This window comes from Hyperolius riggenbachi, chromosome 7 (genome assembly GCF_040937935.1).
Source record: "Hyperolius riggenbachi isolate aHypRig1 chromosome 7, aHypRig1.pri, whole genome shotgun sequence".
In the NCBI taxonomy this organism is placed as follows: Eukaryota; Metazoa; Chordata; class Amphibia; order Anura; family Hyperoliidae; genus Hyperolius; species Hyperolius riggenbachi.
Genome location: NC_090652.1, coordinates 179,878,225 through 179,894,077, shown reverse-complemented (window position 1 = coordinate 179,894,077; position 15,853 = coordinate 179,878,225). Strand labels below are relative to the sequence as shown.

Sequence of the window (15,853 nt, the reverse complement as noted above, 5' to 3'; positions counted from 1 at the left end):
TGATCAACAATAGTGGGTGCCATGTGAGTGCTAATTGGTACAGAGAGCCATATGAGTGCTGGGTACAGGCCAAGAGTGGGTACTGGGTGCATGAATGTGCAGTGGGCAGGACATGAGTGGGGTCTGAATGTGTGACTGCCATGGAAGACTGGGTATCATATGGGTACAGACCATGGGTGGGTAACTGAATGCTATTTGGTTGCTGACCATGGAAGGGTACTAGGTGCACATAATGGCTTGGGAACATGGTCCCGTGTAAGTACTGGGTGCCATGTGGGTGTTGATTATGGGGGGCATAGGGTGTCATGTGGGTCCTAGGTGCAAATACTGGACGCCAAGTGGGTGCTGGGAGTGAGTACATGGTGTCATGGTGGTGAGGGGTGCTGGGTAGTGGGGTATTGGTTGTCATATGGGTGCTAAATGCAGATGCTGTTTGCCATGTGAGTTCAGGGTGCCGGCATAGGGTGTCATGTGGGTTCTGGCTATATGGGTGGGTATCAAGTATCATGAGGTCAGTGTGGGTGCTGAAGGAAGGGTAGGTCACTGTGGGTGCTGGGGAGAGAGAGGTCACTGTGGGGGCTGGGGGAGATAGTGGTCACTGTGAGTGTGAGGAGAGGTAAGGATCAATGTGGTTGCTGGGGAAGGAGAAGTCACTGTGGATGCTGAGTGTTGGCAGAGATCAGTGTGGGTGCTGGTGATGGGAGAGGTCACTGTAAGTGCTGCTGGGGACAGGAGAAGTGCCCCTGGGGGAGAGAAATGTCACTGTGGGTGCTGGGGCGGTGTAGGTCAGTGTGGGTGCTGGGGGAGAACACTGTGGCTGCTGGGGCAGGGAGAGATCACTGTGGCTTCTGGGGAGGGAAAGGTCAGACTGGGTGCTGGGAAAGATCACTGTGACAGCTGGAGGAGGGAGAGGTCAGTGTGGGAGCTGGGGTAGGCAGGATCACTGCTAGTACTGGGGAGGGAGAAATCACTGTGGGTGCTGGGGAGGGAGAAATTACACTATGTTTATATATTGTTGGGCATTTGTTTATATATTTATGGGCAAATGTACAATCAGAAATTTTGAGTACACAATACTAAATGATAATCATGTGTACAGGTATATGTGTGAAAAGGTTACGTGTTCCAAGACCTATTTTAGGACACTTAAAAAAGATATCAAAAATATTGGATAGTTAATTTATGGGCAAACAAAGTTTATACTTTGCAGCAAAGATTTATAAGACTGAAATCGAGAAAAAAGAAAATCTCAATTTAAAAAGACGAAATTATTTCACCCATGGAAATATTACTTCTACTTTTTGGGCAGCATGGTGGTGTAGTGGTTAGCACTCTCACTTACAGTGCTGGGTCCCCAGTTCGAATCCCAGTCGGGGCACTATTTGCATGGAGTCTGTATGTTCACCCCGTGTCTGCTTGGGTTTGCTCTGATCAATCCGGTTTCCTCCCACATCCCAAAAACATACAGATGAGTTTATTGGCTTCCCCATAAATTGGCCCTAGACTACGATATACACACTACATGATATCAGATTTCAACCATTCACATCAATGGAAAAAATATAAGAACCTGTCATTTTCACAGTAATAAAGCCAGAGTCCCCAAAGTTGGTACAGTTGGTCTCTTGGTGACTAAGGGGAAAAATTCAGGGAAAGTGGGTGGAGCATAAAACAGCCAATCAAATTTCAGCTGTTCATTTAAAATGGGAAAATCTATTAATGGCAGAGGCCTTAAACCTCCTACAGTCAGTCACTGGATGACTGGGGTTCAAATTTACTACGGGGAGCAGAGCCACAAACAGCATGGGTGGAGCCTTCAACAGCCAATCAAAATTCACCTATTGATTTTTAGGGGGAATATTTAAATTGCTGCCATTTTTACACTGTTAATGGCAGAGGCCTCAATCCTGGTACAATCGGTCATTGGGAGACTGGGGATCAAGGGGGTGGTGCCGTGAACAGCTGATCAGATTTGTTTCATTTCAATGGGAACATTTAAATTATTGATGCCAAGGACCCCAAAGCTTACTAACTTGGTATTTGAGTGACTGTGTGCCAAGGTTAGAAAAAGATGGCGGAGCCAAAAAAACAATGCCAGGTCATCAGCTAGTTTTATTTAATAAGAACACCTACATGTACTATTAAAATGAACCCCTTATCTCCCCCTCTTTCCCATAGTTACATATTAAAAAAGTCATTTAAATAAAATTACATAAATAGTTACCTTATGAACTGAACTTTTTTAATATGTATGTCTTGAGAGTATATTAATGTTATTTTTGCATAAATGGGCTTGCAATTAGTGATGGATGCAAAACAGAAAAGATACACTATTATTTTCAAATAAAATATTGTCGCCATACATTGTACTAGGAAAATATTTTGAATGTTGCAATAACTGGGACAAATGGGCAAATAAAATAAATGGGTTGTATCCACAGTAGAAGTTTTATTTTAAAAGTATAATGGCTGAAAACTGAGAAATAGTAATTTTTTTCCATTATTTTTCTTATTATTCCCATTAAAATGCATTTAGAATAAAATAATTCTTAGCAAAATGTACCACCCAAAGAAAACCTAATTAGTGGTGAAAAAAACAAGATACAGATCATTTTGTCATGATAAGTAGTGCTAAAGTTATTAGCGAATGAACGGGAGGAGCATGACAGTTGAAAATTTCTCTGGTCCATAAGGGGGAAAACCCTTCAGTGGTGAAGTGGTTAATAGTTTCTTTGACCTCATATATGCGTTTCTTATAGGGACCTGATGGACAACCTGGTGTGAAAGGAGAACCTGGAGAGCCTGGTCAGAAAGGGGATGCTGGTTCTCCAGGTCCTCAAGGACTTTCTGGATCTCCTGGTCCACCTGTAAGTAATAATGACAATGTCAAAACGTGTACAGAAGTGGTATCCTGGTATCACCCAGTAACATTTTTCTTTTTTCTAAACTATAATGTAATTGTATTAACCAAATTAACAAACTTTTACTGCCCTGCTTTACTATTCATGGACTAGATCCAAAAACAGATGAGGAAAAGTACCTATGTACATTTTAAATACTTGTTTGTACACATAGCTAGGTTACTGATCCATGTTTTTTCTAAGGTGGTCGAACATTAAAGAGGAACTGTAGTAAAATAACATAATTAATACAATTGTTTACAAAATTCATATAAAGATGATTTAATCAGTGTTTGCCCATTGTAAAATCTTTCCCCTCTGATTTACATTCTGAAACTTATCACTGATGGTGACATCTTTAATCCTGCCAGGTGATCTGTAGGGAATGTTCAATTACTGAGAGTTGTATGCACAGAGTGAGATATTGCTTACTTGGCAGGAAAAAGCTGTTATTTTCCGCAATGCAACAAGGTTCACAGACAAAGCAGGGCCTTGGTCATGACATCACACTGTGGGAGGGGTTTTACAACAATAGCAGCCATACAGACCCTTCTGATCTATTCGAGAAAAGTAAAAATTTCTTGTGGGAAAGGGGGTATCAGCTACTGATTGGAATGAAATTCAACCCTTGGTTAAAGTTCCTTTTTAAGGAGCCAAAGTTATTCTAATAACACAGACTAGATTAATTTAATGCTGTCTGCTGTTAGGTAGTAAACCTGTGCAATCAGGGTCATACTGGAACACAGCAGGGGCTACTGAATGTTAGAGAATTTAAATTTTTGCTACTACAGTTCCCAGTTCAATAACCTTTTAAAGAGACTCCGTAACAAAAATTGCATCCTGTTTTTTATCATCCTACAAGTTCCAAAAGCTATTCTAATGTGTTCTGGCTTACTGCAGCACGTTCTACTATCACCATCTCTGTAATAAATCAACTTATCTCTCTCTTGTCAGACTTGTCAGGCTGTGTCTGGAAGGCTGCCAAGTTCTTCAGTGTTGTGGTTCTGTGATGCATCTCCCTCCTCCAGGCCCCTCTCTGCACACTGCCTGTGTATTATTTAGATTAGTGCAGCTTCTCTCTGCTCTATTATCTTTTACAAGCTGGATAAATGGTCCTCTGAGCTGGCTGGGCTTTCACATACTGAAGAATTACATACAGGCACAGCTGTCTGCACTCTGTAGGAAGAAACAGCCTGACACTTCAGTGGAAGATAGCTGCAGAGGGAAAGAAGCACACAAATGATCTCTTGAGATTAAAAAGGAAGGGTGTATACAGCCTGCTTGTGCATGGATGTATTTTCTATGTGTGGACATGCTGTACATCAACCTACTTCCTGTTTTGGTGGCCATTTTGTTTGTTTATAAACAAACTTTTTAAAACTGTTTTTAACCACTTTTAATGCGGCGGGGAGCGGCGAAATTGTGACAGAGGGTAATAGGAGATGTCCCCTAACGCACTGGTATGTTTACTTTTGTGCGATTTTAACAATACAGATTCTCTTTAAAGAAAACCTAAGACAAAAAAGTATTCATACATACCTGGGGCTTCCTCCAGTCTCCTTCAGGTCATTCGTTCCCTTGTCATCTTATCAGGCCGTTTCAATCCTCCTCTGGCCATCCAGGCATATGTGTTAGTTGCCGCTTGTTACTGCGTACTGCGCATGAGTGGCCTGGCCATGTGCGCACACACCCATTGTGCTCCCGTTCTGCACAGAACGCTTCCAGCGACAGGAGCACAATGGGGGAGTAAGTGTGGCATGCGCATTCTGCACTGACTCGTGGCGACTGACAGATTTACCGGGACGTACAGCAGAAGATCGAGGTAGCCAGGGAGGATCGCGAGAGAGACAGCAGCCTGAAGGGGGCTGGAGGAAGTCCCAGGTATGTATGTATACACTTTTTTTTGTCTCAGCATATCTGAAGTTAAAATAAACTTGAGATAATGAATTACATAGTTACATAGTTTGGTTGAAAAAAGACATTCGTCCATCAAGTCCAACCAGAATTGTATGTGTAGTACGGATAATATATAGAAAATTAGTAGCAAAGGAAAGAGGCTCATATTGTTTTCCAGTACATGAAGAGTAAAAAAAAAGTTGTTATCTACACAAAAGAGCTTCTCTGATCTATTCAACCAACTTGGTGGAACTCAGTCGTGTTTTCTGAATAGCTGAAAGGGAACCTAAACTGAGAAGGATATGGATTTTTCCTTTTAAAATCATACCAGTTGCCTGACTCTCCTGCTGATGCTGTGTCTTTAATACTTTTTGCCACAGCCCCTCAACAAGCATGCAGATCAGGTGCTCTGAGTGAAGTCAGACTGGATTAGCTGCATGCTTGTTACAGGTGTGCGATTCAGGCACTAAAGCCAAAGAGATCAGGACTGCCAGGCAACTGGTATTGTTTAAAAGGAAACTTCAATATCCCTTTCAGTTAAGGTTCCCTTTAAAGGGACTCCGAGCTCTGAAAAAAAAGGAAAGTTGTACTCACCAGGGGCTTTTTCCAGCCCAGTGCTGGTCGGGAGGTCCCACGCCGGCGTCCTGGCTCCTCTCCTTCACCCCGCTCCGGAATGGCTGACAGGCCGCAGCCCGGGCGACACTCTCCCGAGTGTCGGGCTGCTTCTTCCGCATATGACGCGGATTACGTCACACGCCGGCCGCCTCGCGTCATCACGGCGGCCGGCGTGAAAGTACTGCGCATGCGCGAACAAAGCGCGCATGCGCAGTACTTTCACGCCGGCCGCCGTGATGACGCGAGGCGGCCGGCGTGTGATGTAATCCGCGTCATATGCGGAAGAAGCAGCCCGACACTCGGGAGAGTGTCGCCCGGGCTGCGGCCTGTCAGCCATTCCGGAGCGGGGTGAAGGAGAGGAGCCAGGACGCCGGCGTGGGACCTCCCGACCAGCACTGGGCTGGAAAAAGCCCCTGGTGAGTACAACTTTCCTTTTTTTTCAGAGCTCGGAGTCCCTTTAAGCAGCCAAGAAACAGTCAGATAAGACAGCTTGAAATAAGATTTTACTGCAGGAAAGTTCAAAGGGTCATTACTTCTGTTTTGTTTTTCAGCTTAAAATACAGAGTGAGGACTCTAAACTGCAACTGTGATTGTCTGATGCAGTATTATAAATAAAGCTATGTAACTCAAAAATTTTCTTCTTTGCTACTAATGTTCTATTTGTTATCCGCACTACACATACAATTCACTATGTTAAATGTTTATTTTCGCTTTAGATTTACTTTAAATACATGTATGGCACCTGACATTTTCTTTAATAATTAAAAATTCTTCACTGTCAGTAACTACATCTAACTCCTGCATGACAAAGATTTGACTTTCTGATACCCTTCAGTTTGAACTAGGCAAGGGTTACAATGTGAACTTTTCTCCTGTTAGTTTTCTCACTAGAGATATTTTTTTCATCTTGCCAACAAAATATGTTTTCAGCACTTTGCAAATGAAAAAATATTGCAAAGGTAAGAAAAGTAATATCAAGCGTCAGTAAGCTTGGGATAGCCTTTTTTTTTTTAGTATTTTTTTGCATGCTAGCAGCTAAACAAATATTTTGTTGATATGGGGCCCTATGCAATTACTTATCTCATCAGGTAGACCATCACCTAATTCAATTGGAGGTAGCATCTGGCAGTGCAGTAAAAAAATTTGCTTGGGTGAGTTAAAGTGTACCTGAACTCTTGTGCAGGATGGAAGAAAATGAACCCTGTATGTATTTAGAGAGTTTAGCCTGTCTTATTCCCTGTTACCTGTGACTAATCACCACCGCAATTTGATCTCTTAACTGTGTCAGCTCTGGGAATCCCCTATGCCACGGCAGAGCAGCTAATTTGTAAACAAAGGATTTTAACAATATGTCTGCTTCCATGAAAGCAGGAAGTAGACATAATGCAGATTTATTGCAGAATTTTTATCAGCTGTAACAAAGAAATGTTTTTCTTTAAAGGTTATTATGCTGTTGCATATCTTTTAGAGCAGAGAGGAAGTTCTAAGTTCAGGTCCACTTTAATCATCCAGTGAGTTATTTCCCTCTTATGCAACTGCCGTTTTCTTGTACCGGAAATATGGATGAGATCCATTCACCTGCTCAGAGCAGGTGCAAAGTCCCTATTGCTTATCTGTAGCAGGCTACTTTTGGCATCTGGTAGCCTTGTTTACTTAGGAAACCCCAGATGCTCTTCTTTTAAATCTGTAGAAGGAATAATTTTTAGTGTAAGAAAAAAAAAAAGAAAATACACTAAATCGTGCCAACCCCCTACCACTTGCAGGTACTCTGCCGCTCTCCAATACTCCCTGTAGTAAAACATCAGGGAGGATTCTCATTGGTTCATACTGCGGACCTGTGGGAAACACTAGCAGGTGGTTCTTGGTTTAAAGAGACTTTTTCTGGGGCTTCTTGTATTGCATAGCAGCGCTGTCTCAGCGAGGTTTGGTAGGTGGTCACAACAGTGTTAACGTTGTAGGGGCAACTTGCAATAAGGCCAGGGGTGCCTGGTAGACCTGCAGGGAGGAGCAGTTCTGTGGGGCAGAGACCAACGAGGCCAAGGGCATCTAGCAGTGGAGAGGTGATAGAAGTCTGGCAGGTATCAGCAGCATTTTTAAAATCTTAAATAAAGTTTCAAATTACTTTTACCACTAAACAAGTATTGTTTAAAAAATGACCCCTTTACCCATTTAAAGGGTAATGGGCAGGCATCTGGGAGTCACCCTATTAAAGGAGACTCCAAGATACCTCCATAAGTCCACCCATTAATTGTCCCCATGTGTATGGGGTAGTTTCCCCTACCTCTAACACATAGAAGTGTGGATGAGCCCCATGTCCAAGGCTTTTTAGGAGAGGGGGAGCCTTTGTCATGTCTCCCTTACAGAACCCCTTTCCCCATAACATGCATCATGCCCTATGCAGGTAATCACTGTGGTAGGCTCACTCAGCTATCCTGAATATACCAGCCTGCATGGTGAGAAGGAGTCAATAAAAGCATTTTTTTCAGGAGGGGGGGGGGGGGGGGGCAGAGCCAGATTTCTGGAAAGGCCCCCTAGGCTCTGGCCTTGGGCGGCTGTAGCCCAAAGGGGCACCTGGATTGTAATAGGGGTTGCTACATATGGAAGAAAAGGCTGCAAATGGGGAGCAACACATGAAAAGAGAAGCAGATGTCCAAGAGAGCTGTGCATGAAAGAGAGGGCCTGCAGTACAGGGATGATACACATGGAAGAGGGGCCAGCACATGGAATGGGTGGGGTGCTGCTGCACTTGGAAGGGGAGCCCCAATATACTTGGCCTTGGGGCAAAAAATAAATCTGTCTGGGGGGGGAGGGCACTTTTTTATTTCTTTTCATGAATATTTATAAGGAACCTTCCAGTATTTTGAGGGGGATTCTGAGGAGGATTCTCCTTGGTCCATTTAGTGTAAAAATGAGGTTCACTAGACGGAGCTTTGAAATTGCTTTTGCTGGAATTCCAGTCTTCAATATTTAAAGAGTAAGCAAAGAAAAGTGGTAGCGGTGGTCCCAGTGGGTTGGTACAAGCAGTGGGGAGTGTCAGTGCCAGACATCAGGGAGTGTCAGCGAGCTTTATGGCTGTAGCATCGGTGAGCAACAGAAGTCATGTGAGAGCGACGGAAAAGGTGGATCTTCCAGGGGTGCAAAGTAGCAGAGCTGTGGTGCTGAAAGACAACTCTACAGCACAAAACCTTTATCCCCTTAGCACTGGCAGCTATGTGCGGTGCTTAAGTGAATAGCTTTTATTCACCTGAATAAGGCTCTTCTCGCTCGGACATTGCTCAGGTGAAGACGGCAATTGTATTTGCTGGTAAATACCCAGTTATGTCAGGTGATAAGACGCTTGCTTGACACAAGCTTTTTATCACCTTGAATTGCATATGGCCCAAGGTGTGAGAACTGCTACTGTGATAAACACAGGAGAAAAGTTACGTCAATTGAATTTGTAAGCATAGAATTTCTTATAAAATCCTAGCTAGGTTTGCGCGGTTAGTTATGTTGTCTTATTTAATTTAAATTAATTTTATTAAAATGCATCTAGAAATATTACATTTAAATATGCTTTTTAGGGACCTCATGGTGTACCTGGACTAAAGGGTGGAAGAGGAACTCAAGGACCTCCGGTATGTAGATTTATTATTATTTATTTATTTATAAAGCGCCAACATATTCCATGGCACTGTACAATGTAAGAAAACAAACAAGGGATACATAATGATACAGACAATGATATACATCAAATATGGACACTGGTACAAAATACAGAACTGGTGATTACAATAGCAAATTTAAAATGATGACTAAAATGCATAAATGTATAACGGAGTAAAAGCTATTAAATAAATATAATCATTCCAAGACACAAAAGGGTGAGAGCCCTGCCCTTGCAGGCTTACAATCTAAAGGAATGGGGTGGAAACAAGAGGAAGTATACAGTATATATACAGGCAATGCATGGTTAGGTTATTTAGTAAGAAGTAAATGTAGGCGCTAGCTTAAAGGATGCATGGCCTAAGATAGAGAGCATATGCTTGTCGGAAAAGATTTATATATTACTTGCTAGATAGATATTTGCATCTGTTTATACAGCATATACTTTATGACTCAGCAATAGCTAACAGAACATGAAAGTAGTGGCATAAGCAGGATTTTATTTTAATAAAATTGATCTTGAACACCCTTATGAGGGAACTAAAGGGCATAGTACTCTTTTCTTATTGACATGTTAATCATTTTAAGTTGATGAAAATTTTATTGAGTTTTTATGTTAAAACTTTGCTGTTGATAGGTCCATTGCAAGCTGCATAAACTCCATAAAAGGAACATACATTTTTAATCAAATCAAGCTGCAATAAACTGAAATTATGTCAAACAGTGAAAACAAATAATGGCTAGATGACCTCAAATATAAAAAATATTCTCCCATTTATGAAAATGCATCTTAGCTGGAAACAAAACTGCCACTGTGCCAAGCGTGTTCATAGACAGCTGGTGGTGTTCAGTGCTCTCATTGCCATGTGTTCAGTGAATCATGTCTTCACTTTAGCAGCAGGTAATGCTACTGGATTGAAGAAATTTGAAGAAAAGATCACCTTAGTCCTTAAAGGACACCTGAAGTGAGAGGGCTATGGAGGCTGCCAATTTTTTATTTTCTTTTAAAGGAGTTATCAGGCAAAGTTCAAGAAAATAAGCGGTACTTACCGGGGGCTTCCTCCAGCTCCAAGCTCCCAGCACGTCCCTCACCGCAGCTCTCCCTTCAGCCGTTCGCCGCAGGTCCGTCCTGGTCCCCGGCGATGAATTCAGAGCGACCTCCAGTTCGCTCTGTACTGCGCCTGCGCGATCGGCGCTGTCAATCACCGCCACGTGGGCCGGAGCGAACTGCGCAGGCGCAGTAGTTCTGCACTTACGCAGTCTGCTTCGGCCCACCTGGCGGTGATTGACAGCGGCGATCGCGCAGGCGCAGTACAGAGCGACCTGGAGGTCGCTCTGACGTCATCGCCGGGGACCAGGCGAATGGCTGAAGGGAGAGCTGCGGCGAGGGACGTGCTGGGAGCTTGGAGCTTGAGGAAGCCCCCGGTAAGTACCGCTTATTTTCTTAAACTTTGCCTGATAACTCCTTTAAGCAATACCAGTTTCCCGACAATCCCGCTAATCCTCTGCCTCTAATACTTAAAGAAAACCTGAACTGAAAATTAAAAGTCAAATTAAACATACACAAGTCGAACTTACCTCCTGTGTAGTCTACTCCTCAATCTATTTTTCCTCTCCTGCATCCTGTTTGTTCACTGTGATCAATGGAATTCTCCGTCCTCCATTTTGAAAATGGCCATTACACCATAACAGCTTTCTGGTCAGCACACAGTTAAACTGTAACATCGCCCACTTGAGCCATAGGGAAACATAGACACATCAGTTCTCCTCTCAGCTGTAACTGACAGCAACTGATATATAAATGACAGCAACTGATATATTTAAAAAGGAACTGTAACGACAAAACGGCCCCTGGGGGGTACTCACCTCGGGTGGGGGAAGCCTCAGGATCCTAATGAGGCTTCCCACGCCGTCCTGCGTCCCTCGGGGGTCTCGCTGTAGCCCTCCGTGCAGCGGTGACGCAATATTTACCTTCCTGGCTCCTGCGCAGGCGCTCTGATGCCTCTCGGCGCCGAAGTAGGCGGAAATACCCGATCGCCGTCGGGTCTGCTCTACTGCGCAGGCGCAAGTTTCCGGCGCCTGCGCAGTAGAGCGGACTCGACGGAGATCGGGTATTTCCATCTATTTCCGTGCCGAAAGTCGCCACAGCGCCCCCGCTGGAGCCAGCAAAGGTAAATATTGAACTGACAGTCGGCACAGTCGCCGGCTGTTCGGAGGGCTGCGGCGAGACCCCCGTGGGACAGAGGACGGCGTGGGAAGCCTCATTAGGATCCGGAGGCTTCCCCCACCCGAGGTGAGTACCCCCCAGGGGAGGTTTTTGTTGTTACAGAGTCTCTTTAAGTTCTGACAAAATGTTGTCAGAACTGGAAGGGATCACTGTAAGAAGAAAATGGTGAGCTTCTGAGAGGAACTGATGGCAAGGTAACTATGTAATGTTTATTTGAAGTGAACTCATGTGTTTATTTTAAATAATTTTACTCAGTACAGGTTCTCTTTAAAGAGACTCTGAAGCCAGTTTAAAAACTAGTTTTTACCTTTTATTTAGCTTAAAGGAATCATCAGGCAAAATAAAAAAAAAGCTTTACTCACCTGGGGCTTTCTCTAGCCCCTTGCAGCCCACTGTCCCACGGTGATCGCTCCGCTCTTCGCCACCGTCCCGGGCTCCCTACACGGTGCAGAGGCCGACCCCGAGGTCGTCCTTACTGTGCCTTACTGTGCCTGCGCAAACCCCCGCTTTCAGAGCTATGCGAGCGGAAACAAGTTAAAACTCACCTGTCAGCACCACTGGGAACTTCAGCAAGTCTTCTCCCCATCACACAGTTCCGTATTTCTTCACTGACTCCTCCAGTGGCACAGTAATGCGAGTCACCACTAGGTGTCAGCAGAGAGGGAACACGGATCTGTGTGATGAGGAGAAGACTTGCAGAAGTTCCCAACAGCACTGTCACATGATTTACTGATGTTTCTGCTCGCATAGCTCTGCATACAAGCGGGGGGGGGCGGCAATCGGTGGCCCTTCCTCCTTCCCCTGCCTGCCGCTGCTTCCCCCAATGGCCGCGGTACCCAGCAGATGGGCCGGATACATTGAATTTCTGGTATCCAAAGATGGGACAGGCTTGGGGGGCCCCCTGGTCTTAATATTATTATGATCCACCAGGATGGGAAAGATCCACAGGAGGTTTGTAACTATCCCTGATAGATTCCAATTTAGAGATATACCCTAAGATCCTAGTGAATCGTTTGAATCCTAAGATCCCTATTTTTGTTGATCCTTACCAATCAGGCAAGAGACAACACAAGACAGGCTGTTGACTTGATAGATTGGATAAATGCAACAGCAAGGGCTTCCCTGGTCTTGAGTTTGGATGCAAAGAAGGCTTTCGACAGGGTTTTTTGGTCATCTATTCAAGATCTTGCAACGTTTCAGTTTCTCCCCGCATTTAAAGGGATATATTGCAACTTACAGTCTTGGGTGTGTGTTCCTCTGGCATCAGCTAATCCATTTGGGATGGTGACTGGCACGAGGCACTCTTTCACCATTACTTTTTGCTCTTTGCATAGAGCCATTGGCTAAGGCAATTCGCTCCTCAGTGGACATCTCGGGAGTAAGCATAAGCAGGAGGGAGTGTAAACTTTTCCTCTTTGCCAGTTACGTACTACTGACATTGTCTTCCCTCTTTATGGGCTGGTTCAGACGGACGCTTGTGCAGCGTTTACCGCCAGCGTTCAGGGCTTGGCGTTAAACGCTCCCATTCAAGTGAATGGAAGCGTTTGTACCAAGCTTTTACGCGCGTTTACACGAACGCGGCGTTCGGGTCCCGATTTTCACTGGCGTTCAAGGAGCCCCTGGAAGCTACATGATGCTTCCAGGGGCGGTTAACCGCGACGGGTAATGTCCCCCTAGGGGAAGAAAAAACGCGACCGCATCCGAACGCAACACGAACGCTGCTGAAAGCCCGAACGCATTGCCACCGCGACGCCAATGAACGCGACGCCTCCAAACGTCCATCTGAACCAGCCCTTTAGCTCTCCCCAACTTGCTTAACCACTTGAGGACCACAATCTTTCTACCCCTTAAGGACCAGGCACTTTTTTTCCATTCAGACCACTGCAGCTTTCACGGTTTATTGTTCGGTCATACAACCTACCACCTGAATGAATTTTCCCTCCTTTTCTTGTCACTAATACAGCTTTCTTTCGGTGCTATTTGATTGCTGCTGCGAGTTTTACTTTTTATTATATTCATCAAAAAAGACATGAATTTTGTCAAAAAAATGATTTTTTTTTTACTTATGTGCTGACATTTTTCAAATAAAGTAAAATTTCTGTATACATTTTTGTCCTAATTTATTGTGCTACATGTCTTGGATTAAAAAAAAAAACATTCAGTGCATATTTATTGGTTTGGGTAAAAGTTATAGCATTTACAAACTATGGTGCAAAAAGTGAATTTTCCCATTTTGAAGCATCTGACTTTTCTGACCACCTGTCATGTTTCATGAGGTGCTAAAATTCCAGGATAGTATAAATACCCCCCAAATGACCCCATTTTGGAAAGAAGACATCCCAAAGTATTCACCAAGAGGCATGGTGAGTTCATAGAAGATTTTATTTTTTGTCACAATTTAGCGGAAAATTACACTTTGTGACAAAAAAAAAAAAAAATTCAATTTCTGCTAACTTGTGACCAAAAAAAATTAAATCTGCCACGGACTCAACATAGCCCTCTCTGAATACCTTGAAGTGTCTACTTTCCAAAATGGGGTCATTTGTGGGGTGTTTACACTGTCCTGGCATTTTGGGGGGTGCCTAATTGTAAGCACCCCTGTAAAGCCTAAAGGTGCTCATTGGACTTTGGGCCCCTTAGCGCAGTTAGGGTGTAAAAAAGTGCCACACATGTGGTATTGCCGTACTCCGGAGAAGTAGTATAATTTGTTTTGGGGTGTATTTTTACACATACCCATGCTGGGTGGGAGAAATAGCTCTGTAAATGAGATTTTTTTATGAGATTTTTTTTATTTTTTTTACACACAATTGTCCATTTACAGAGATATTTCTCCCACCCAGCATGTATTTTTACACATACCCATGCTGGGTGGGAGAAATCTCTCTGCAAATGACAATTTTTTTGTTTTTTTTACACACAATTGTCCATTTACAGAGATATTTCTCCCACCCAGCATGGGTATGTGTAAAAATACACCCCAAAACACATTATACTACTTCTCCTGAGTACGGCAATACCACGTGTGGCACTTTTTTGCACCCTAACTGCGCTAAGGGGCCCAAAGTCCAATGAGTACCTTTAGGATTTCACAGCTCATTTTGAGAAATTTGGTTTCAAGACTACTCCTCACGGTTTAGGGCCCCTAAAATGCCAGGACAGTATAGGAACCCCACAAATGACCCCATTTTAGAAAGAAGACACCCCAAGGTATTCCGTTAGTAGTATCGTGAGTTTATAGAAGATTTTATTTTTTGTCACAAGTTAGCGGAAAATGACACTTTGTGAAAAAAAAACAATAAAAATCAATTTCCGCTGACTTGTGACTAAAAATAAAATCTTCTATGAACTCACCGTACTCCTAACAGAATACCTTGGGGTGTCTTCTTTTTAAAAAGGGGGTCATTTGCGGGGTTCCTATACTGCCCTGGCATTTTAGGGGCCCTAAACTGTGAGGAAGAGTCTTGAAAACAAATGTCTCAAAATGATCCTTGAAATCCTAAAGGTACTCATTGGACTTTGGGCCCCTTAGTGCAGTTAGGGTGCAAAAAAGTTCCACACATGTGGTATCGCCGCACTCGGGAGAAGTAGTTTAATGTGTTTTGTGGTGTATTTTTACACATACCCATGCTGGGTGGGAGAAATATCTCTGTAAATGGACAATTGTGTATAAAAAAAATCTTATTTACAGAGCTATTTCTCCCACCCAGCATGGGTATGTGTAAAAATACACACCAAAACAAATTATACTACTTCTCCGGAGTACGGCAATACCACATGTGTGGCACTTTTTTGCACCCTAACTGCGCTAAGGGGCCCAAAGTCCAATGAGCACCTTCAGGCGTTACAGGGGTGCTTACAATTTAGCACCCCCCCCACTTGCCAGGACAGTTAACAAACCCCACAAATGACCCTATTTTGGAAAGAATACATGCTAAGGTATTCCATGAGGGCCATGGTGAGTTCATAGAAAATTTTATTTTTTTGTCACAAGTTAGCGGAAAATGACATTTTGTGAAAAAAAAACAAAAAAACAATTTCTGCTAACTTGTGACAAAAAATAAAATATTCTATGAAATCACCATGCACCTCACGGAATACTTTGGGGTGTCCTCTTTCCAAAATGGCATCATTTGTGGGGTCTGTCCTGGCATTTTAGGGTCTCTGCAATCATTACATGTATGGCCAGTATTAGGAGTTTCTGCTATAGCTCGTATGCCCTGGCAAACCCGATTTATCCATTCACACCGATCGATGTGGATGAACAAATCATTGCCAAATTTTTTTTTTGATACAAAGTGCTTGCCAAAGCATATGAAACCCCAACACCGCTCCTCGGCCCATATGCCTTGGCAAACGTATCTTTTTGACTGCGGAGGAGAACTCTCGTCCTGCAGCGCTGCATGCACCGATTTTGTGTAACCTGACAGAAGCACAATGCTTCTGTCAGGATGCACCATCAGTGCTGCAGCTGATTGGTCGGTCAGTCTGGATAGAAAAAAGAGAAAAGAAAAAAGACAAAACAAAAAGGAGGAGCTGCCGCCCCAAAAATCCAAACCCACCAGCTCGTATG

At 43.6% G+C, this 15,853-nt stretch overlaps 1 protein-coding gene across 1 annotated transcript in view; it reads left to right on the top strand.

Annotated features, from left to right (window-relative positions):
• COL5A2 (collagen type V alpha 2 chain) overlaps window positions 1-15,853 on the top strand; it is a 1,703,177-nt gene that overhangs the window by 1,371,055 nt on the left and 316,269 nt on the right. The window contains exons 37-38 of the mRNA XM_068247348.1: window positions 2,760-2,867; window positions 8,975-9,028. Of these exons, the coding sequence (XP_068103449.1) occupies window positions 2,760-2,867; window positions 8,975-9,028 (162 nt within the window). The remainder of the gene's footprint in view (window positions 1-2,759; window positions 2,868-8,974; window positions 9,029-15,853) is intronic.